Below are 21,599 nucleotides of genomic sequence, written 5' to 3'. Positions count from 1 at the left end.
GGGGTTTGTAAGCAGTCAGTGGGGTTTACTCATAGGTAACCTGTGCTGAGTGGGCAGACCCCCCTCATCCTCACAAATCCTTTTTCCTCTCCAGCCTCTGGGATCTAAAATGATGCCACTTCATCCTGCATTGCAGGCTGGGGACAAGGGGGGCACTTATAGGAGTGTATCTTTTGTTGATGGAGTGACACAACTATTGTTCCTCTTCTTAAAAAGGAAAGAAGCTTGGAAGTTGTTTATTTTTTTTTTTTTTTTTTTTGATTAGGTGAAAAAAGCTGCTTCATAGCCTTAGGGAACTTCACTTTAAACTTAAGAATAGCTAATTGGACAGAAGTTAAAAGGTTTTGTTTAAGCAATTAACTAGAAAAAGGAGTGAACCGAAAAACTAAGAGTTTTTGTAAGGTGTTTTACTAAGAACAAGAATGTCTAGCACTTAGCTCAGTTTTCTCTGTTTGTTATTTTGCCTTTTATTAAACCTTTTTGTTTCCAACAGTGCAACAAAAGCCATCTTGCTATTTTTTATGCCCCCAAAGGTAGCTGAGCTATCTTGGGTGTGTTACAGGCCTCCAAAAAACTTATTAGACCTAGCTCAAAAAAGTTACTGTAACAGGCACTGGCATGTGAAGGTGGTTCAGGGCACAGGGGGTCCCATCCTGGGCATAAACCAGAGCAGTTTCTGTTCATTTTAGCTGGCATTTGGCAAAGCCATGGCAGGAAGCTGCCAGGCAGCTTGGGGTTTGTTGGAGAAGGGGAAACAAGAAAGCCTTATAAATATGATTGCCTGGCAAAAGATTTTGAGAATATGTAAACTATAAGTGAGATTGAAATGAAAGCAAGCTTTGAGATACCTCAGTTACTGAACAACTGGAAAACAATGGCATGGCCAGCTGAACTGGATTAAACAACACCCTGTGCTTGCAGGCAGGCCCAAGGGTCAGAGCAGAGCCTGCCAGCTTGGCAGAAGGGCCCCAAAGAGGAGTTTTTAGGGTTTAAAATGTAACAGAGTGTGGTAATGTAATGATTCTTACAGGCTGTATGGAAATGCTATAGGATTTGTATCTTGTACTAGACTGGTTAGTGAGAATCAGAATATTCAACACAGAAGAAGATTTATGGTATTGTAACAGGAACTTTGCTCTCTTTCCCTCTTGCTTTTATTCTTCTCTCTTGCTCTCTCTCATTCTCCTACCACACTCTTTATCTCTCTCTCTCTTTTTTGGGCCTGCTCTGAGCTGTGGCTGGCAGCTCCCAGCAGGGCCCTTTGCAATGAGCTGCAGGTTCCAAGCCCTGGCTGCAGGGATCTCCATCCATCCTGACTGTCCTGCCCTCATCGCTCCTGCAGGGGCTCAGTTTAGTTGAGCAGGCTGGGGACAAGGGAGGGCACTGCCAGGTGAAGGTGGTTCAGGGCACAGGGGGTCCCATCCTGGGCATAAACCAGAGCAGTTTCTGTTCATTTTAGCTGGCATTTGGCAAAGCCATGAGAGGAACTGCCAGGTTCAGTTTAGTGTGATCCATGGGCTCTTCCTGAGGCACAGGGAGCAGTTTGGATCCTGCAAACTGCCTGGTTTGCTCTGCTGCAGCAGGAAGCTGCTGGGGAGCCCTGTTTGACCCTGCATCGAGGCTCTGTCTCCCTGGGGAAGAGCCTGGGGAACCTCAGGGTGTTTTCCATCCAGGGCTGGATGGAGCCGGCTGCGAGCGCGGAGTGGAAACATGGGATCGATCGGAGCCTCGGGATGTGCTTGTGCTGGGCCTGGGCTAAATCAGTGCCTGAGTGTCACTGAGGGCTGAGAATGGCACAGGAACAGGCAGCAGGCAGGATTGTGGAATGAGCAAAAAAGGTTTTATGCAAGGGAACCACACAGTTTTTATAATGGCACAGGAACAGGCAGGAGGCAGGATTGTGGAATGAGCAAAGAAGGTTTTATACAAGAGAACCATGCAGCTTTTATAGTGACACAGGAACAGGTGAGAGGCAGGGTTGTAGAAAGAGCAAAGAAGGTTTTATACAAGGGAACCACACAGTTTTTATGACACAGGAACAGGCAGGAGGCAGGATTGTAGAAAGAGTAAAGAAATTTTTATTCAAGAGAGCCACACAGTTTTTATAGTGACACAGGAACAGGTGGGAGGCAGTGTTGTAGAAAGAGTAAAGAAGGTTTTATACAAGAGAACCACACAGTTTTTATAATGACACAGGAACAGGTGAGGGGCAGGATTGTAGAAAGAGCAGAGGGGTCTTCTGTGGGGACCACCAAAACTACCTCAGGAGAAGTCCTGAAGAGCCAAGAGGTGGGGAAATTCCAGGGCCATTGTTGCAAAAAGGGCAGAGTGCCCCTCTTTTCCTTTCACTGGGCTCAGTGTAGCATGCAGCAAACACACCTGTGAACAATAGCTTGGCAGTGCCAGAAGCTGTGCTCAGGCCTCAGGGCCTTGCCAAGCGACTTTAGCCAACAAGGGCAGAATTTCAGACAAGGGTCCTTGTCTGTCCTTTTTCTTCAGTGGTCCCCAATCTCTGTCCCTTTCATGACAATTGTGGGGCAGATGAGGGAAACTTCGTGTGACCGTGTTCACAGGGGTCTGAGGATGAGGGAAGAGATGAGGATCTGACTCCATGTTTCAGAAGGCTGATTTATTATTTTATGATATATATTACTTTAAAACTATACTAAAAGAATAGGAGAAAGGATTTCATCAGAAGGTTGGCTAAGAATAGAAAAAGAAAGAATGATAACAAAGGATTGTGGCTTGGACAGAGAGTCTGAGCCAGCTGGGCTGTGATTGGCCATTAATTAGAAACAACCACATGAGCCCAATCCCAGATGCACGTGTTGCATTCCACAGCAGCAGATAACCATTGTTTGCATTTTGTTCCTGAGGCCTCTCAGCTTCTCAGGAGGCCAAATCCTAAGGAAAGGATTTCTCATAAAAGATGTCTGTGACAACTTCAGACAGAGACTTACACAAGCCTTGTCTTGCCTTGCCTTGCAGAAAGCCAGCTGAAGGAGGTGGAGGAGATGCTGGAGCAGGAAGGTTTGTCCCAGATCTCCTGCAGTGCTGCCAGTGAACAGGTTGCCTATCTCCTGGTGGAGCGGGCGGCGCTGCTGGGAAGGCTGGAAGTGGCAGCCCAGCAGCTGGGATCCCACAGCAGCATGGATGGGCTCCAGGTACCTCCTGCTCCCTGGCTCTGCCTGCCTCTGAGCTGTGGGAAAGGAATGTTTTTGGGATATTTCTGTAATGAAAATTGTTTCTCCTTTCTCTGAGGCCACTGTGGAGTGTTGGGTATGAAATACGTGAAAGGATTACAAGAAAGATGGAATGGAATGGTTTCAAACTGGCAGAATGGTTTCAAACTGGCAGAATATGTCTAGATTGGATATTGGGAAGGAATTCCTGGCTGTGAGGGTGGTGAGGCCCTGGCACAGGGTGCCCAGAGAAGCTGTGGCTGCCCCTTCCCTGGAAGCATCCGAGGCCAGGTTGGGCTTGGAGCAGCCTGGGATAGAGGAAGGTGTCCCTGCCCATGGGAGGGTGTGGGATGGGATGAGCTTTAAGATCACTTCCAGCCCCAAACCAGTCTGGGATTCCAGGATTCTAAGTCAGTGCCTTTGTTCATTCTCACCCTTTGCACTTGATTTACTCCCACATCTGCACAGGGACAGTGAAATGGGTTATTTGTAATCCTGTGTTGAGGAGTTTGTGATGTGTTTGGTGTAAGAATGAGTTTCTCTGGGTTCAGCTGGAGCAGAGGAGGCTGAGGGCAGATCTCAGTGGGGGCTGCAGCCTCTCCTGAGGGGCAGCTCTGATCTCTGCTCCTGGTGAGCAGGTGCCAGGATCTGAGGGAGCAGCTGGGGCTGTTCCAGGGGGGTTGGGTTGGATATCAGGTTCTTCCCCCAGAGGGTGCTGGGCACTGCCCAGGCTCCCCAGGGAATGGTCCTGGCCCCAGCACTGCCAGATCTCCAGGAGGGTTTGCACAGGCTGGGATTGCTGGGGTGTCTGTGCAGGGCTGGGGCTGGACTGGATGATCCTTGTGGGTCTCTTTCAGCTCAGGATATTCTGATTCTATTGTTCCAAGGCCATAATTTTCCACCCACTCATGACTTATGGCCATGTCTTTGTGGAACTGGAGTCCAGGAATGCTCTGGGGTTCCAGGAGCTGCTGTTTGTCCCTGAGCTCCCAAGCTGTGAGGAGGAAGCAAGACCTCAAATAGGGGTCAGGGCCCCTTCTCTTGTTCCTTTCTGTTTAATCAGGTGAAGGACACATTGGAGATGTGTTTTCCCGGAAAACTGTCTCCTTGACAGGACTGATTACTGTTCCCGGTGATGTCATTCCTGTCTGTGCCTTTGGAGCACAAACTGTTGATTAAACACTCCATTGTTCCCGGGAGCGTCCCACTTGTTTCGCAGAACCATTAGTGTTACAGGTTAAGGTGTTAATTGCTCCTCTTACTCTGTTTACTGGAATGTGTGGCCTTGCTTGTTCCCAGCTGGCCTGTTCCACTCTTGGAATCAAGGGCTGGACACGTTCCTGTCTGGTTCAGGGATGAATTCAGCTTTTAACCAGACTGCTCAAGCAGAATTGATTGTTTTATTGCATCCCCAGGAAAGCAGAAAGGCGGGATACAAACCTGCCTCTCTGTGTGGTCAGCTCTGAGAAATCCTTATGGAAATGCCTTCTGGATTCATGGCATGTGCTGGCTCACCCACCCTCTGAAGGGCCAAATATCAAACCAACAGATGTGCTGAGCCTTAGGAGCCCTTCAGAGCAGATGCAGTGGAGCAGGAATAACTCCATAAAAAAGAGGGATGTGGAGATATCCAGGGGAGCTCTTGGGGTTCAAGTCCCTGTGCCTGGGTTGGGGCAGTGTGAGAATGAGCACAGGCTGGGGGAGGAATTCATGGAGAGCAGCCCTGCAGGATGGATTTGGGAGTTCTTGTGGATTGAAAGCTGCAGGAGTGTGTGTTTGCACCCCAAAGGCCAAACAGCATCTGCTCCTCTCTGAAAAGGCTCCCCCAGCACTGCTGCCTCCTTTTCTCCTCCCCTCAGCTCCCTCATCTGTTCCTCATCACACTTCTGCTCTCACTCATTTCAGGTTTGTCCTTAAGCAGATTTTTACCAGGTTTAGAGTCCAAACAGTGTCACAGCCCCATCCTCACACTCTGCCAGCCTGGGTGGGAAATAATCCCATCATGAGGGGAACACCTCACATTTTGGGGCAGGGCTGCCTGGTGGGCATCTCCTGCCTTTGGTTTGTCTCAGATCTGGCACTGGAGATGAGGAAATCCACATTTTCTGATGGGACCAGTGTGGAGGGGGTGACAAACAACTCTGCCTTGGTCACATCACCACCAAATGAGGGTTCCTCGTTTCCATTGGCACATTAACCCTTGTGCTTCAGTTCTGCAGGGAAGAGCTGGAGGGGGAGCAAGCATTGCCTGCAGGAGATGGGGGAGATCTGGATGAGGCCCCACAGAGGCTGGTGGAGTCCCAGGAGGAGATCCAGAGGGTGGCAGAAGGGCTGGATGCACAAAGCAAAGAGCAGAATGGAGCAGGTAAGTGCTGCTCTGGTGGCCACTCTGTCCTCTCTGCTTGGAATGTGGGAAAATCAGTGCCAGGAGCCAGCCTGCTCCCTAGGAGGTGGGAATGCAGTTCTTAACATGATATTTTCTGAAAAATCCCTTCATCAGGATTTCTTCTCCTGGGAAGATGAGAAGCTTCAGCTTCTCCCTGTTTTGCTGCTTTGGAATGTGATTTGGAGAATTGTTTACCCAGCATGTGAATTGTTTTTACTTAATGGCCAATCACAGCCAGCTGTGTCAGACTCTCTGAGTCTGTCAAGGGTTTTTATTATTCATTCTTGTTGAGCCTTCTGATGTCTCCTTTCTCTTTCTTGTGTATAGTTTTAGCATAGATGTGATATGATGTGATATGATGTAATATGATATGATATAATATAATATAATATAATATAACATAACATAATATAACATACCATAAGATAATATAACATAACATATATTATAACATAATATAATATATAACACAATATAACATATAACATATAACATATAACATATAACATATAACATATAACATATAACATATAACATATAATATAAACATAACATAATATAATACAATATAATATAATATATAACATAATATAATATATAACACAATATAATATAACATTGATATGATATGATATATATCAGCCTTCTAAGAACATGGAGTCAGATTCTCACCTCTCACCTTGTCCTGGGGACCCAACACCACAGTTAACAGTCACAAATCCATTAATTCTGACACTGGGCTTCTCTGATCTGTGATGCAGCCACACAGTCTGGAGGAATTTCCTATCCCTGGGGATTTCCTCTCTCCTCTCCAGGGAGAGCTTTCTGCCCTGGGAGGGGATGGAGAGGGAATGATGACTCTAGAAGCAGAGTAGCTGAATTACCATGTTAGCAGAGCTGGACCTCTTATCCCAAAGTTCTCCAGGTACAGTTTGGGATGTTGCCTCCATAGGATCCTTAGCAAGTGCAGCAGTGGGGAAGTGACTGGGTGCATTGTCCTTGCTGAGAATATTCCCTTTATCTCCTTCTTGAAATAACTGCTCACCAGCCCTGAAGTGTTATTTATTAGTAGGATTTTTTTAATAAATTCTGACTGTAGAAATAAACAGTTTTCTGGAGGGAGATGTGGTAAAGCTGCTCTTGGAGTGAAATGTCCATGGAAAATGTCCTTAGTGACACACAAGTGTCTGGATGCTCTTTTGGGGGATTCCTTGCATTGTCCCCAAATCTGTGCTGCAGAATTTCATTGGAGAGCAGCAGCTGGGATGAGGTGACTCCAGCCCCATGTGCCTTTGCAGGGACCAACTGCCTTGAGGAGCCTGGCACCATCTGGGGCAGGTGTGGAGCAGGATTGCAGGTCCTGGGCTCCCCTTGCTTCTTACACAGAGCACAAGGACCTGAGAGTTCCTCTCCATTCCCATCAGCTCCTCTCCAGCTCCAGAATCACCTCTCCAGCCCCAGCAGCTCATTTCCAGCCCTGCCAGCTCCTCTCCATCCCCATCAGCCCCCCTCCATCCTAATCTGCTCATTTCCAGCCCCCTCAGCTCATTTCCAGCCCTGCCAGCTCCTCTCCAGCCCCATCAGTTCCTCTCCAGCCCCATCAGTTCCTCTCCAGCTCCATCAGCCCCTCTCCAACCCCATCTGCTCATTTCCAGCTCCATCAGCCCCTCTCTAGCACCATCAGCCCCTCTCCAGCCCCATCAGTTCCTCTCCAGCTCCATCAGCCCCTCTCCATCCCCATCTGCTCATTTCCAGCTCCATCAGTTCCTCTCCATCCCCATCAGTTCCTCTCCAGCTCCATCTGCCCCTCTCCATCCCTGCCAGCTCCTCTCCATCCCCATCTGCTCATTTCCAGCTCCATCAGTTCCTCTCCATCCCCATCAGTTCCTCTCCAGCTCCATCTGCCCCTCTCCATCCCTGCCAGCTCCTCTCCATCCCCATCTGCTCATTTCCATCCCCATCTGCTCATTTCCATCCCCATCTGCTCATTTCCATCCCCATCAGCTCATTTCCAGCCCTTCCAAGTCCTCTCCATCCCCATCAGCCTCTCTCCAGCCCCATCAGCCCCTCTCCAACCCCATCTGCTCATTTCCAGCCCCATCTGCCCCTCTCCAGCCCCATCTGCCCCTCTCCATCCCCATCAGTTCCTCTCCAGCTCCATCTGCCCCTCTCCATCCCTGCCAGCTCCTCTCCATCCCCATCTGCTCATTTCCAGCTCCATCAGTTCCTCTCCATCCCCACCAGTTCCTCTCCAGCCCCATCTGCCCCTCTCCAGCCCCATCAGTTCCTCTCCATCCCTGCCAGCTCCTCTCCATCCCCATCTGCTCATTTCCATCCCCATCAGCTCATTTCCAGCCCTTCCAAGTCCTCTCCATCCCCATCAGCCCCTCTCCAGCCCCATCAGCCCCTCTCCAACCCCATCTGCGCATTTCCAGCTCCATCAGTTCCTCTCCAGCACCATCAGCCCCTCTCCAACCCCATCAGTTCCTCTCCAACCCCATCTGCTCATTTCCAGCTCCATCAGTTCCTCTCCAGCTCCATCAGCCCCTCTCCAGCTCCAGTGCCACCATTCCCAGCCCTTCCCTGCCTCTGCTGGGTGGGATCAATGACAGTCCCCAGGGATGGGATCAGTGATGTGGCAGCTCCAGCGCTGACTCTGGAGCAGGGCAGGCTCCAGCCTGGGGCTCCCACGGATTGTAGCAGGGAAATCTGTGCTTGGTGAGGTGCTGGATGAACACAAGGCTGTCCAAAATGTGAGTAAAGGTTTCATGCTTGTTTTGTCTCTGGGGTTTGTCTCTGTGTGTGCAGAATGAGGGTGACAATGTCCCAGTGGCTTCCCTGGTTCTGTATCTCTGTAAAGTTTCTCCTCCTGAGCTCTGAGCCAGCTGCTCTGGGAATGAATTTTGATTTGCTGCTAAAAACCTGGACTGGGGTCACTCATCTTTAGTAAAACTCCCCTAAACAGCATTTTTTGGTTCAGTGATAACTTGTGAGTGCATTGGAGGCAAGAATTTCTGACCAGTTTGAGCCCAGTTAGTGGGATTTTGGTGAAGAAAGGCTTTAAATGGTATTTAACAAAGTGCATAAGGAATGCTGTGGGATTTTTCAAAGCAGAACTTGGCTGCCACATCCAAACACTGTTGTCCTTGTGGAATCACCCCTGTGGTCAGCCCTGAAGGGGGAAAAACAGGAGAAGGAATGGGAAAATAGGGGATGGTCAGGATTTTTGCAAGAGGAAAATTTTATTGTCCTTTCATCAGCCTTTTAATCATCATTTTATTATAATTTTATAATAAATTTGTGTGGTGGTCAACAAGCTTTTGAGTAAAATTTCCATTCTGGTGGAATATGGGGATTTGAATGAGATAATCTTCAAGGTCCCCTTCCAACCCAACCCATTCTGTCATTCTGTGGAGATGTTCTTTGCTTTTTATTTCAAATGACACAACTGAAAATCCTTGTTTGAAAAAGGAATTTGTTGATTTTTCCAATTCGTGGCTTTTTTTTGTGATGTATTCCCATGGTGGAACCAAAAAAGTAGATTTTTTTTTTTTTGCCTGAATAGAACTCAAATTTAAACTTAAATTTTCTGTGCCCATTGTTAAGCTGAAAAGGGAATAATATTTCTTCCCTTTTCTAAGGAAAATTGTCTCCCCAAGACAGGGGGGGATACCAGTGTGTCCTCAACATGTGCTCCTAATGCAAACATCTCTTCCTATTTCTGCCCTGGAAGTATTGGGAATATGCCTTAATTAGTGTTCGGATTAATTTATTCATTGATCCATTGATCCATAGAAAAACTGGTGTGCAATTTTTCCAGTTGTAGCCATTGCATTAAATTTTAATGTGCAGACAACAGGGATACGTTGGCTGGGATTGTGTCCCTGATGGATTTTATGGTGAAAATGTTGAGGTTTTCTAAAGAGAAAGTAAAAAACCCATATTAGATGAGGTGTGTGATTTAAATGAGGTTTACCTCTGTGATCCAGGATCCCTGGAATAATGATGGAGAGACTGAACCCGGATCTCCAGGGACATCAGCCTTTGCTGTGGGAGGGAGAGGGCATGGATGTGGGATGTGTTCCCACATGGATGTGGGGTGTATTCCCATATGGATGTGGGATGTGTTCCCACATGGATGTGGGATGTGTTCCCACATGGATGTGGGGTGTATTCCCATATGGATGTGGGGTGGATGTGTTCCCATATGGGTGTGGGGTGTATTCCCATGTGGGTGTGGGATGGATGTGTTCCCATATGGGTGTGGAGTGTGTTCCCACATGGATGTGGGGTGGATGTGTTCCTACATGGATGTGTGATGTGTTCCCACATGGATGTGGGGTGGATGTGTTCCTACATGGATGTGTGATGTGTTCCCACATGGATGTGGGGTGGATGTGTTCCCACATGGATGTGGGGTGTATTCCCATATGGATGTGAGATGGATGTGTTCCCACATGGATGTGGGGTGGATGTGTTCCTACATGGATGTGTGATGTGTTCCCACATGGATGTGGGGTGGATGTGTTCCCACATGGATGTGGGGTGTATTCCCATATGGATGTGGGATGGATGTGTTCCCACATGGATGTGGGATGGATGTGTTCTTACATGGATGTGGGGTGTATTCCCATATGGATGTGAGATGGATGTGTTCCCACATGGATGTGTCCCATGTGCCTGTGTTCCATGAAGTTGTGCTCCCAATGGATGTGGGATGTGTTTCCAATGGACGTGGGATGTGTTCCCAGTGAATGCAGGATGTATTCCCATGTATTCCCAGTGGATATGGGATGTGTTCCCAGTGGATGTGCTCCCAGTGAATGTGGGATGTGTTCCCATGTGGATGTGGGATGTGTTTTCAGTGGATGTGGGACTTGCTCCCAGTGGATGTGGGGCATGTCCATGCTGCCTCCCACCTTTCCCACATGTGGGATCAGCCTGGAATCCCTGCTTGGAGTGTGGGGCAGGCAGGGCCAAGGCAGTGCCCAGCTCATTCCCTGGTGCTGCTGTCCCCAGACAGGGCTGAGCTCCAGAGGGCCATGGAGCACAACAGCCGGCTGGACAAGGAGATCCTGGCACTGCGGGCCCGCGTGCAGACGCTCGACCTGGAGAGGAAAGCATTCCTGGAGCTGGTGAGCACCCACCAAGCCAAGCCAACGATCCTGAAAGTCCTCCCTGCTCCCAAACCTGCCCTGCCTTCCCCTTTCCCCTCGCTGTTGTATGCCCAGTCTTTCCAGAGCTGCAGTTTTGGCTGTGGCAGGGTTCATGGAGCACTGAAATTCGGGAATTAGGTGGAATGCAGCTCTGGGAACTTCCTTCAATGCAGGAGGAGTCTGAGGGACTCCACCTAAGTGGTGGCTTGGAGACTTTGGGACACATTTTCCTGTGCCCATGGAGAGGGATCAGCTCCCTGCTGATCAGGGTTAACCCAGCTCAGGTGTGTAAAGAGAGTAAGGAACACATGTGCCATTGCCTGGACTGGATTAAAGAGTTCACTTTACCTAAGTTTAGCCTAAAACCCCCACCAGCTGGTTAGAAATCCATTGGAATTTATGCTCATTTTTGATTCCTCTCAGCCCCTTTGGTTTTTAACTCAGCCACATTGATTGATTTGTTTATTTTCTGTGGGTTCTCTTAATGGAATGACTTTTTACATTACTATTAGTTAAATGCTTGGTGTTATACAGCCAGGATTCTCTAAATGCCACCTAGAATTAAGGAGCAATTAAGGAACTATCAACCAGATAATTCCTTAATGAGGCTGCCAACAGGGAAGGGATAGAAGAGTCTGCTTCCTATTAAAATGTATAATTGGGCACAAAATCTACTGCTGTTTTTATCTCCTGATTTCCTTATATCAGCCTTTGAGAGCCTCTGCCATCCCAGCACTGAGAGCTCTTGGCTCTCTTGCAGTTCTCTCATGTCAAATGAACATTGCTAAATGAATACAAGTATCTCTGAGAAGATACTTTTCAAATAATGTTTATCAGATAATATCTTGAATGGGATTTATTCCCATTTGAGGTGGGAATAAATCCCATTCAAGAATTTAACAGTATTTTTTATAGCAGAGATTTTTTTATTGTTTTGTTCCTTGCATTTAAAAAAATTGCTGGTTTTTCCATGTCTGTCACCTCAAGCCTTGTATTTACAGCACAGTCTCTTTCTGGAGCTGCAAAAAACCATAACTTAGTTCAAATCCCTCTGTTTACTTATTTTTTTATTCCAAATAATGTTTTCCTTGTTGTAGGACATTGCTCCTTTCAGTCATTCTGGATACACAAGTGTATGTATAGCTTATAAAAGAGTAGAAATAAAATATTAAATATATATATATATGTCTATATAGACAAAAACATACAGATACATGTAATATATTTTGATCACTGAACAGGAAAAAAAATATAGCCAGATTGAGATAATTTCCAGCCACATGTTAAGCTAAAAGCAAATTCCCTTTATTCCTTAGGATTGAGGTTTAACTGTTGGCACAGAAGTTGGGAACCCCCTAATTTTTAATTTACAGAAGTAGAAAATGTGCTTTATTACCAGCTACAGCAGCTTGGTGTCCTGAAAGGTGTTTTCTTGCCTGTGGGTTATGAAGGGTAGGGGAGGAACAGGCTGGGCAGTTGGCCTGGGATGAGCTGTGACTGTGAAGAGCTGCTGCTGGTAATGGAATTCCATTGATCCCATGGATGGAAGACACTGTAAAGTGTCCTCAGAGATAGCAGTTGAAATCTGACAGGTCAGGAAGTGAAATAAATTCAGGAAAATCATCCTTGAACGGATTGGAGCAGCAGCATTCCCGCTTTCACTGCTCCTTACCTGAGGCCACTCAGCAGCTGGAGCATCCACAGGATCTCAGCCAATCCCTCAGGGCAGGGAGTAGTAAATACATGGATAACAAACATGAGAATGGAGTGTTCAGCAGAGCTCAGGGCAGCTGTTGTGTGTTGCAGGTGGAGCAGCTCAAGGAGGAGATCTGTGAGTACCAGCGGAGCGAGAGGCCAGAGCCACCAGCACCAGAGGGACTTGGAGTGGCCTCACTGCAGGTGTTCCCTCTTTGTCATTCCAGAAAAACGTGGTCCCCTAGCTGTCTGTAAGAGCCTGGGTGTTCTGGGGGGCTCCTAGGGCCAAAAGATGGAGCTGGTGTGGCGCATGTGTTTTGTTTCTGTGGCCTTGGAGTCACTCTGTGCTCATATGGGAAAGATGTGGAGCTGTTGGAGCTGAATGAGGAGGCCAAGGAGATGCTCTGAGGGCTGGAGCCCCTCTGCTCTGGAGCCAGGCTGGGAGAGCTGGGGTTTTCACCTGGAGAAGGCTGCAGGGAGAGCTCAGAGCCCCTTGCAATACCTAAAGGGGCTCCAAGAGAGCTACAGAGGGACTGGGGACAAGGGATGGAGGGACAGGACAAGAGGGAATGGCTCCCACTGCCAGAGGGCAGGGTTAGCTGGGATATAGGGAAGGAATTCCTGGCTCTGGGGATGGGCAGGCCCTGGCACAGGGTGCCCAGAGCAGCTGTGGCTCCCCCTGGATCCCTGGCAGTGCCCAAGGCCAGGCTGGACAGGGCTTGGAGCAGCCTGGGATAGAGGAAGGTGTCCCTGCCCATTGAACAGGATGAGCTTTAATGTCCCTTCCAACCCAATCCATCCTGGGATTCTGGCATCTCAATCCTAGTTCTGTGCTAATGTTGGTTTTCTCTCAGGCACAGGGCACACAGGAAGAAGCAGGAGCTGATGGAGACCCTGGTGCCAGCAGAGCTGCCCCATATCAGGAACATGGAGATCAGGGTGTTGAAACTCTCCACAAAAGGTGAGAGGTGTAGAAATCCTTCACCCTTGTACTTCCACTGGTTCCTGGTGCTGTGTCTCTGCTGCTCTCTCCTGCAGGATTATTTGATTCTTGAATTGTTTTAAATACTCTTTAGGACTTTGTCCTTCTGCTCCCAAATGGGAAAATTTGGAGGAGATGCAGTCCTGAGGAATCACTTCCAGTTTAATGCTGATACTTCCTGCAGTTTGTTGCTTTCCTAAAAGAAGAGAGTTGGGGCTCTCCACAGACAAAAAACCTGTTATTTAAAAATCATGTTGTTTAAAAACCTTGTTTTTAAACCTGTTTAAGTGCTGGGAAGTTTTCTTTGGATTTTGTTGCTTTCCAGGAGTGCACCAAAACACCTGCCTTTAAACCAGAAATGTTGGAAACAGGGATTTCTAAGGGAATTCAAAGCTTTGTTCTCCCAGTACCTGCTCAGGAAGTGCTGCACCTCATCTGGCAGGTTCAGGGAGGAAAGGGGAGCTGACCCTCTTCAAAAAGCCCTCTGACCCTTTTCCCTTCAGCTTCCCAAGCCTGTTCTCCACCTCAAGCAGCTGAATTTGCAGTTGGCAGCCTCATGCCTGACCTGTTTCCTGCCCATCATCCCTTGTGTAGATCCCATCACCCCTAATTCCCATCTAAATAAGGCCATGCTGGATGTGAGACTTCAAACCAGCAGGAGAGTGTGACAAAAACCTTGGCTTTTCCTCCCTGGAGCAGTTGGGATGCAGTTACAGCCTTGGTGATGCTGGGTTTTGCTTGCAGGTGCAGGGAAGCCATGGAGAGCACTGAGGGTAGGAATTCCCAGCTCCTTCACAAGCTGCAAAAACTGGAGCAGGAACAAGAGGGTTTGGTTGAGCACAATGAGAAGCTGGAATCAATCCTGGGAGAGACACAGATCCAAAGCAAGCAAGAGAAGCAGCAGCTGGAGAGCAAAGTGGAGGGACTGCACCAGAAGGTGAGTAAGGAACAGGAGAGACAAGGTTTGGGTTTCTTTCATTCCATTTACTTTTCTCTCTGATTGGAAAAATAGAATGATGTTTGAGCTGGCCCTGCACTCTGCTGTATTTGGTTTGACAGGAAAACCAGCCAGGATTTCTGCTCTATCCTGGGTTTCTTCTTCATGCTGCTTCTTCCTCCTTCTCCATGGGTTTGGGTGGCATTTTGTAATTGGGCAGAAAAGTCTGCATTGCAACTCTGTGGGATCAGTTACTGGGTTATAAAAGGGGAAATAATCCAGGTGTCAGCTCTTAATTGGACAGTTTAGTCTGAAAAGCCCTTGTACCAAGAGATTGTGGCCATTTTGTGCCTTCTAATGAAAAGCTGCAGAACTCCCAGCAGTGAGACTGTTTTACTGATAAGAAATAATAAACACCTGAGTGTGAACATGAACTCCTGTCTCAGTGCCTTCAATGCAGACCCAGAGGAACCCACAACTGGATCCCCACAGCAAAGACCCATTCTGAGGGATGCAGGGCCAGGGAGCAGAGGCAGGGTGGATGAGGAGGGGGGGTTAAACCCATGGATAGATCCATCTGCTCAGCTGGAGGTTGCTGTGTCCTGCATTCCCAGGGGGTTAAAGAGCCCTGGTGATGAGGAGGGAGTGGGCTGGAGCCTGGGCAAGGCTGAGCTCTGCTGGGTGTTTTCCAGTCCTGCCCTGCCTGGGAAGGACTTGGGAGGGTTTTTGCTGGTCCTGGCCCAGCTGCAGAAGCCTTGGCTGGTCAGGCTGTGACTCAGGATCAGGACAGTGGGATACAGAGTGAGGATTGTTCTGCTGCTGGCATGGGATTTAGGAGCACAAATTCAGTGCTTAAAAGTTAATGGCTTGGATGGAGACTAAAGAAATGCATTGCTGGATATCAACTTCTGACCAAAGGCTGACAGGGGGTGAGGAGGGGAGGTGTGTTTTGCATTTGAGATCCCTTTTGGAGCTCCAAAGTCTTGCTGAACCCCAAATTATCATCCAGTCATGCAGAAGGAGAGGGGTTTGTTGTCCTTTAGCTCTCCTGTGAGAGGTCTGGGTGTTTCACCTCACTTCTAATACCATTTCAGACATTGCTGGGCTCATATCTTTGATTTGAAAAGCAGAGTTGCAGCAGCTTTCCTGTGTGTTGGGAAGAGACCATTCCCTTCTGGGAGCTCCAGCAGACCCAGCTGGTGCCAGGAACTCATCAGAGCTCAGGGGCTTTGAGGTGCTGCTCTGCAAATGGACTGGGATTGGCAGGGACTTGGTACTTCTTTGGCTTTGGGATTACATATGAGGAAGAATTTCTTGTCTGTGAGGGTGGGGAGGCCCTGGACAGGTTGTCCAGAGAATCTGTGGCTGCCCCACCCCTGGAAGTGTCCAGGGCCAGGTTGGAGGGGGTTTGGAGCAACCTGGGATAGAGGAAGGTGTCCCTGCCCATGGAACAGGATGGGCTTTAAGGACCCTTCCAACCCAACCCATCCTGGGATTCTGGGATCTCCAGAAGCAGTCTGGGGTTCTGTGGAGCTGGATTTCATCTCCCTCTAGTGTCCCAGCTCATCTCAGGAGAGCCAAGCTCAGGCAGTTAGACAGTCCAGCCAGGGGTTTTAGAAATAAGCCCAGACTGGATCTCAGGCCTAAGGAAAGGGAAGCTGGCAGAGGAGCAGGGGGGCTGCCAGTGCCAAGACTTGGATTTTGGAAAGGGTCTGTGGGATCCCTAATGGGGAAGAGAAGCTGAGCTGCTCCTCTGGCATGATCTTATCTGGGCTGCTCAGAGCTCCTTTGAGCCCTTTGTAACTTCAGGACCAAAAACATTCCCCCCAAGAGCCCTTGGGGGGTGATCCAAAGGCATAGTGAGACCTTGCCCAAACTGCACCTGCCCAGAGGTGCCAGGAGGAGCAAAAGTCAGTGGTTAGAGAGATCAGTGCTTAGAGAGATCAGTGCTTATAGAGTCAGTGGTTAGAGAGATCAGTGCTTAGTGAGATCAGTGCTTAGAGAGATCAGTGCTTGGAGAGATCAGTGCTTGGAGAGATCAGTGCTTGCAGAGAGTCAGTGCTTGCAGAGAGATCAGTGCTTGCAGAGAGAGTCAGTGCTTGCAGAGAGAGTCAGTGCTTGCAGAGATCAGTGCTTGCAGAGATCAGTGCTTGCAGAGATCAGTGCTTGCAGAGATCAGTGCTTGCAGAGATCAGTGCTTGCAGAGATCAGTGCTTGCAGAGAGATCAGTGCTTGGAGAGATCAGTGCTTGGAGAGATCAGTGCTTGGAGAGATCAGTGCTTGCAGAGATCAGTGCTTGCAGGGATCAGTGCTTACAGAGAGATCAGTGCTTGCAGAGATCAGTGCTTGCAGAGATCAGTGCTTTGCAGTCCCAATCCCAAGGCCTTGGAGCCCTTCAGGAGTGACTGAAAACTTCCCATGAGCAGTGAAGGGACCAGGGTGAGTCCTGATGGACCAGGCTCAACATCTGCACTCTGAGCACAGGGAGCAAGGATGTCCCAGCACCTAAACTGGGGTGTCTTGGGCTCCTCCATGCTGGGGGAGCACCACAATGTGTGGAAGCTTTGAGTTTTCACCACATGCCTGGGTTGTTCCACTCCTTTTGTGGAGCAGAATTCCATCTTTTTCTGGCTTGAGTCTGGCTCCTTCCTCCTTGGAAGCAGCAGGATGAGGGATGAGCTGGAGCTGGCCATGCACCTCCCCTCCTGTTCCTTGCTTCCAACATGGGCCTTATCCCATAACAGCATGTCTGGGTTTGGAAAGACAGGAGTCTGCTAAGGAAGGAAGAGCCTCCCCTGAAATGGAGAATGTAAACCCTCCTCACCCCTCGGAATTGCTGTAAATTTTAAATTAAGGGGCTCTCAGGCAAAAATATGAAAGCATGAAATAATAGTTCTTTAATAGGGAAAGGAAAAAAAAATAAAAGGATAAAATAAACAATGCAGTACAAAAACAACACTGCCAGAGTCAGAACACAACCTGACACCCTGTGGGTCAGGCTGTTGGTGGCAGTCCCATTGGAATTGTGGCTCAGCCCTCCTGCAGTGTCAGGGGTGGTTCTGCTGGAGCAAGGGGGTCCTGTAGAGAAGGATGGATTCTTCCTCTGAAGATCCAGTGGGAGAAGAGGCAGCTGCTGTTCCTCTGGGGAATCCCATGGAGAAGCCGTGCTGGTGTCTCAAAAACCTCTGGAGGTTATATCTGGGTAGGAATGCTTGGCTCCTCCCTCTGGGCTCACCTCTCCCAATGGGATGCTGTAGTTCTTATCAGCCATGCAGGGACATTCAATAGCTGTTATCAGCAGTGTCCCCTCCCAGGGAGGTGTGAATGTGGTCACTCAAAGAGAGAGATAAGGCAAACTGCCCACTTGACAAAGGTAATCTGCTGTACAGATGGGAATTGAAAACATCTTGCATTGCAATCTTCAACACAGCAGCACAAGGAGCACTTCAGGAGTAGTTGTGCATTTAGTTGTGAGTCCTGGTTTGGTTTTAACTTGGGATTTGTCCATGTTCAGATCACCAGTTTGGAAACAGAGTTGTTTGAGGTGCAGAAGAACAAAAGTGAGATGGATGGGAACGAGCAGGTGACATCTGGAGCTCAGGAGATGCAGGAGGTGAGAGCTTTTCCTTGGGAAATGAACTGTTCTGTTTAGAAATGGTTTAAATGAGCGTCTGAAGTGTCTCTTTCCTGGGGATGCTCTTTGTCACCCTCTCCTGAGGATTTCTAGCTCCTCATGGATCACTGGAGGAAAGCAGCCAATGTGATCTCCATGAAAACTCTCCCCTTAGGAAGCTCTTGCCTTCAGCTCTGCCAGCTGAGGAGTTTGTTGTCTCCCCATGAGTGTGAAGTTTTCACCTGTGTGAAGGTGCTCAATTCTTGTTGAGGATTTAGTGAAACCAGGGGATGTGTAGGTACATTTAAAGCTGATTCCCATCACGTTCTGGGTCAACTTTCCTGTCCATTTGATCCTTGCCAGCCCAACAACTGCATCTGCCTGCTGTGTCAGCCAGACAGAGATGGGAGAGGAGCTTCCCAAAGTGTTTTGGGTCAGTGGAGGCTCTGTGAGCCCTGGATAAGAGGTGTAGGAATTCCACTGGGAACATTTGAGAACCATTCTTCTCCTTTCCTCGTTTCCTAGAAGACACATATCCTGCAATCTGCTTCTCTCTGATATTGTGGGAGTGACTCTGAACTTTTCTTCTTCCAGATGTTGGAAAGCTGTCAGGAAACAATAGACAAGTTGGGAAATCAGCTGGGAGAGAGGAGAGAAAGGAGAAAGCAGCTGGCATCTGAGCTGGAGCTGCTGAGGGAAGATTTGAAGGCTGAGAAGGTTCTGGGCAGCCAGGTATGTCCAGGCCCTGTGGTGGGGCTCCCTGCAGGAGCCAGCTGCCTTTGGGTGCTCCATGAAACATCCCCAGCTGCTCCCCAGACTCATTGCCTGGCATCTCCTGATGCATTTCTCCAGCCCAGCCACTTTCAGACCTTTGGTGGAGAGTTTTCAATCCAGCTGCTCTCATGGCATCATCTCTAACTCCAGAACTTACCTTCCTTTCAGTGAATCTGATACCAGATCAGGAATTCCAACTTTGTAGCCAAACTCTGATTCTCTGGAGGGCAGAGTGGGAGTTTTTTAGACTCAGGCAATAATTTCATGAATTGAAAAATGAACATCCTGCTGGGATTTCCCCAAGGGCCTTGCTTGGCCCACTTGGCTTGAACCAATTTAGGTGCTAAATCAACTCCTGCAGGTTTCCCTGCTGGGGATGTTGCTGGAACTCTTGTATTCCAGCTGGGTCACAGAGGAGAGACTGTGAGTGGTGCCAGCAGAATTGTCCAAGGGCTGCCAGGACAAGCACTGAAAATGAGGGTGAAAATTCAGGAGCTTGACAGATCTGTGGCCTGGACAAAGGGACCTGGCAATGGGAGACTGGCAGTGGGGGGGCACAGCCATGACAAATCCCATCTTTTATCACTCTGAGAGGCCTTAGATCAGTTTGTGAGTCCTGTCACTTCCTTGAATCCAAGTGCAAATCCATGGAAGGCCTGAGCTGTTGGCAGAGCTGCACAGACTCAGGCAGTGCTGCAGGAACAGTGGCATCTACAGGCCAGGGCTTAGTCCTGCTGCAACAAATCCCCACTGAAACTCGGGATCAAAGCTTGGGATGAAAACAGCCTGGCTGGGAGGAAGAGGCTGGGTCAGTCTATCAATGCACACCTGGAAAGGAATTGTCTGATGTGGGGAATGGTGGGCGAAGTGGGAAGAGTCCTTTTGGAACCCTTTTTGAAGCCAGTAGTTCAGCCTGCTCGCGATCCAGGGATCTTTGAATCCAAATCATCCATCCCTGAAGGTCTGGCTGGAATTCAGCCCCCCACTGGCCAGGGGGTGAAGGAGGGACTGTTTTCCCTTCAAAGGGATCAGGAGGAGGTGGAATCCAGAGCCCTGTGTTAGGCTGGAACAGCCTTTAGCATAGAGACCTTTGGATGGATTTGGTGAATTCCTGGCCTCCCACATGGGCTCATTCCCTCTGGATGGAGCCACTGTTCTGCAATGAATCATTTCCCAACGTGCTGGAAACAAGATTTGCATGAAATCATTGGGTTCTGTCACCTGGAAATCTCTCCTTGTTTTTGAGAGATTTTTGGACAATTAAGAGGAGAAATGTTTTCCTGAGCTTGTCCTTTGGGGTGTGTGCCATGCACTGACTCTGTTGTTACCTCTGCAGGGTTTCCCTGACTCCCACTCAGAGCTCACAGGCCACATAAACACCTTCCCAAGTCTCCAGAGAGCATCAGCCAGCAGGGATCTTGTGGATGTATCCCATGAGAAGCTACACAAAGACAGTGCTTTGCTAATTCCAGAGGTGAGACATGGAAAGAATTCCCAGTTCTTGTGGTTCCTGATGCAGGCAGGAGCTGCTGGGGTGTGTTGCTCAAATATGAGCAAATTTGTCCTGGTGTAGATAAGATGCCTTGGGGTTGAAATACCTGGGATTGAAAGCTCAGGAGGAGCTGCTGATTAAAAAGTTTTAGCAATCAAAGCTGGTGTTTAGTGAGGATGATGGTGTTTGTGTCTGATCTTCAAGCTCATCCCATTCTACCCCTGCCATGGGCAGGGACAGCTTCCACTGTCCCAGGTTGCTCCAAGCCCTGTCCAGCCTGGCCATGGACACTTCCAGGGGTGGGTGAGGCACAACTTTGATCCTGGATGGAGAAAATGGAGATGGAGTTTGGGTGGAGATCAGTCAGACACCTGAGCCCCTATTCCAGGGGGTTTGGGTCCATCACAGATGAGCAGCAGATCTGACACTGGGCAGGCTCCAGTTGTGATTCAGCTGTGAGTTCTTCTGTCCTGGTCCATTCCTCCTTTCCCGCCCCTTTTATTTTCTTGGCATCTTCTCCTCAAGTCTCCTGTTGAGGGTGTGCTGTTACCTGGTGTTACAGGGTTAGGTGACATTGGCAGTGGAGATGCCATCCCTAGGGAGGTGTTTGGGGTAGAGTTGGGGCCCCTCTGTGAGAGCCACCTGAACCCACACTTTGTTCCCCTCCTGGTTTGCCAAGAGCTGCTGCTTTTGTGAAGAGCTTTGCCATATGCTGTAAATCCCTGGGAACTGCAGTTGTGCCACAGTGGGATGAAATCAAATCAAGAACCATGGCTTGGTGGTAGTTGAGACACAGCTGCTTTCCATGCAGGAAAAAGAACTCACATGTGTCTTTGAGGAGGAAGAAGTGCAATTATTTAGCCACAGAATCACAAGCCATGTCTTGCTGGAGTCCCCAGATTGCCCTGCATGGCTCCAGAGATTTCCATCAGAGCAGAGGAAATCCAAGTCCTGGTGTTTTCTGACCTTACAGGCCTCTGAAGTCCTGCAAGACAGAGAACAGAGCCTCAAAGTGGAGCAGAAACAGGAAGATCCCTGTGCAGATGCAAAGACCTACGAGGAGCAGGTGGCTAAAGTAGTGTTTTTGGAAGAACAGATCAAAAACCTGAGGGAAGAACAAGAAGTGCTCTGGTAAACCTTAACAAAGCCTGTGGTATTTTCTGCTCCTTGTCTTTGCTGAATTAAGTTTTGAGCCTTTCCCAACTCCCCATAGGGCTGCTTCTGGCAAAAATGGGCTTGGCATCTTCATGTTGTCCTTGGGTCAGCATTTCTGATTTTGGTGAATTTCCTTAGGATCAGCCAGGATTAAAGATTTTTTTCTGCAGCTCTTCCAGATTCTGAGCAGCCTAAATGAGAGCTGTCCTTAGGGAGGAGGATTCTTC

The 21,599-nt window shown here is 48.7% G+C and overlaps 1 protein-coding gene across 1 annotated transcript in view; it reads left to right on the top strand.

The window, feature by feature from the left end:
- The window catches only part of CCDC30 (coiled-coil domain containing 30), a 40,798-nt gene that overhangs the window by 4,654 nt on the left and 14,545 nt on the right, over positions 1-21,599 (top strand). Inside the window, exons 3-12 of the mRNA XM_036396434.2 lie at positions 2,989-3,164; positions 5,394-5,547; positions 10,588-10,703; positions 12,531-12,623; positions 13,274-13,380; positions 14,146-14,338; positions 17,853-17,951; positions 18,546-18,683; positions 20,062-20,199; positions 21,191-21,348. Of these exons, the coding sequence (XP_036252327.1) occupies positions 2,989-3,164; positions 5,394-5,547; positions 10,588-10,703; positions 12,531-12,623; positions 13,274-13,380; positions 14,146-14,338; positions 17,853-17,951; positions 18,546-18,683; positions 20,062-20,199; positions 21,191-21,348 (1,372 nt within the window). The remainder of the gene's footprint in view (positions 1-2,988; positions 3,165-5,393; positions 5,548-10,587; positions 10,704-12,530; positions 12,624-13,273; positions 13,381-14,145; positions 14,339-17,852; positions 17,952-18,545; positions 18,684-20,061; positions 20,200-21,190; positions 21,349-21,599) is intronic.

Source organism: Molothrus ater, chromosome 23 (genome assembly GCF_012460135.2).
Source record: "Molothrus ater isolate BHLD 08-10-18 breed brown headed cowbird chromosome 23, BPBGC_Mater_1.1, whole genome shotgun sequence".
NCBI lineage: Eukaryota > Metazoa > Chordata > Aves > Passeriformes > Icteridae > Molothrus > Molothrus ater.
Note: the sequence above shows the minus strand (reverse complement) of the source record. Positions and strands in the feature narration are given on the sequence as shown.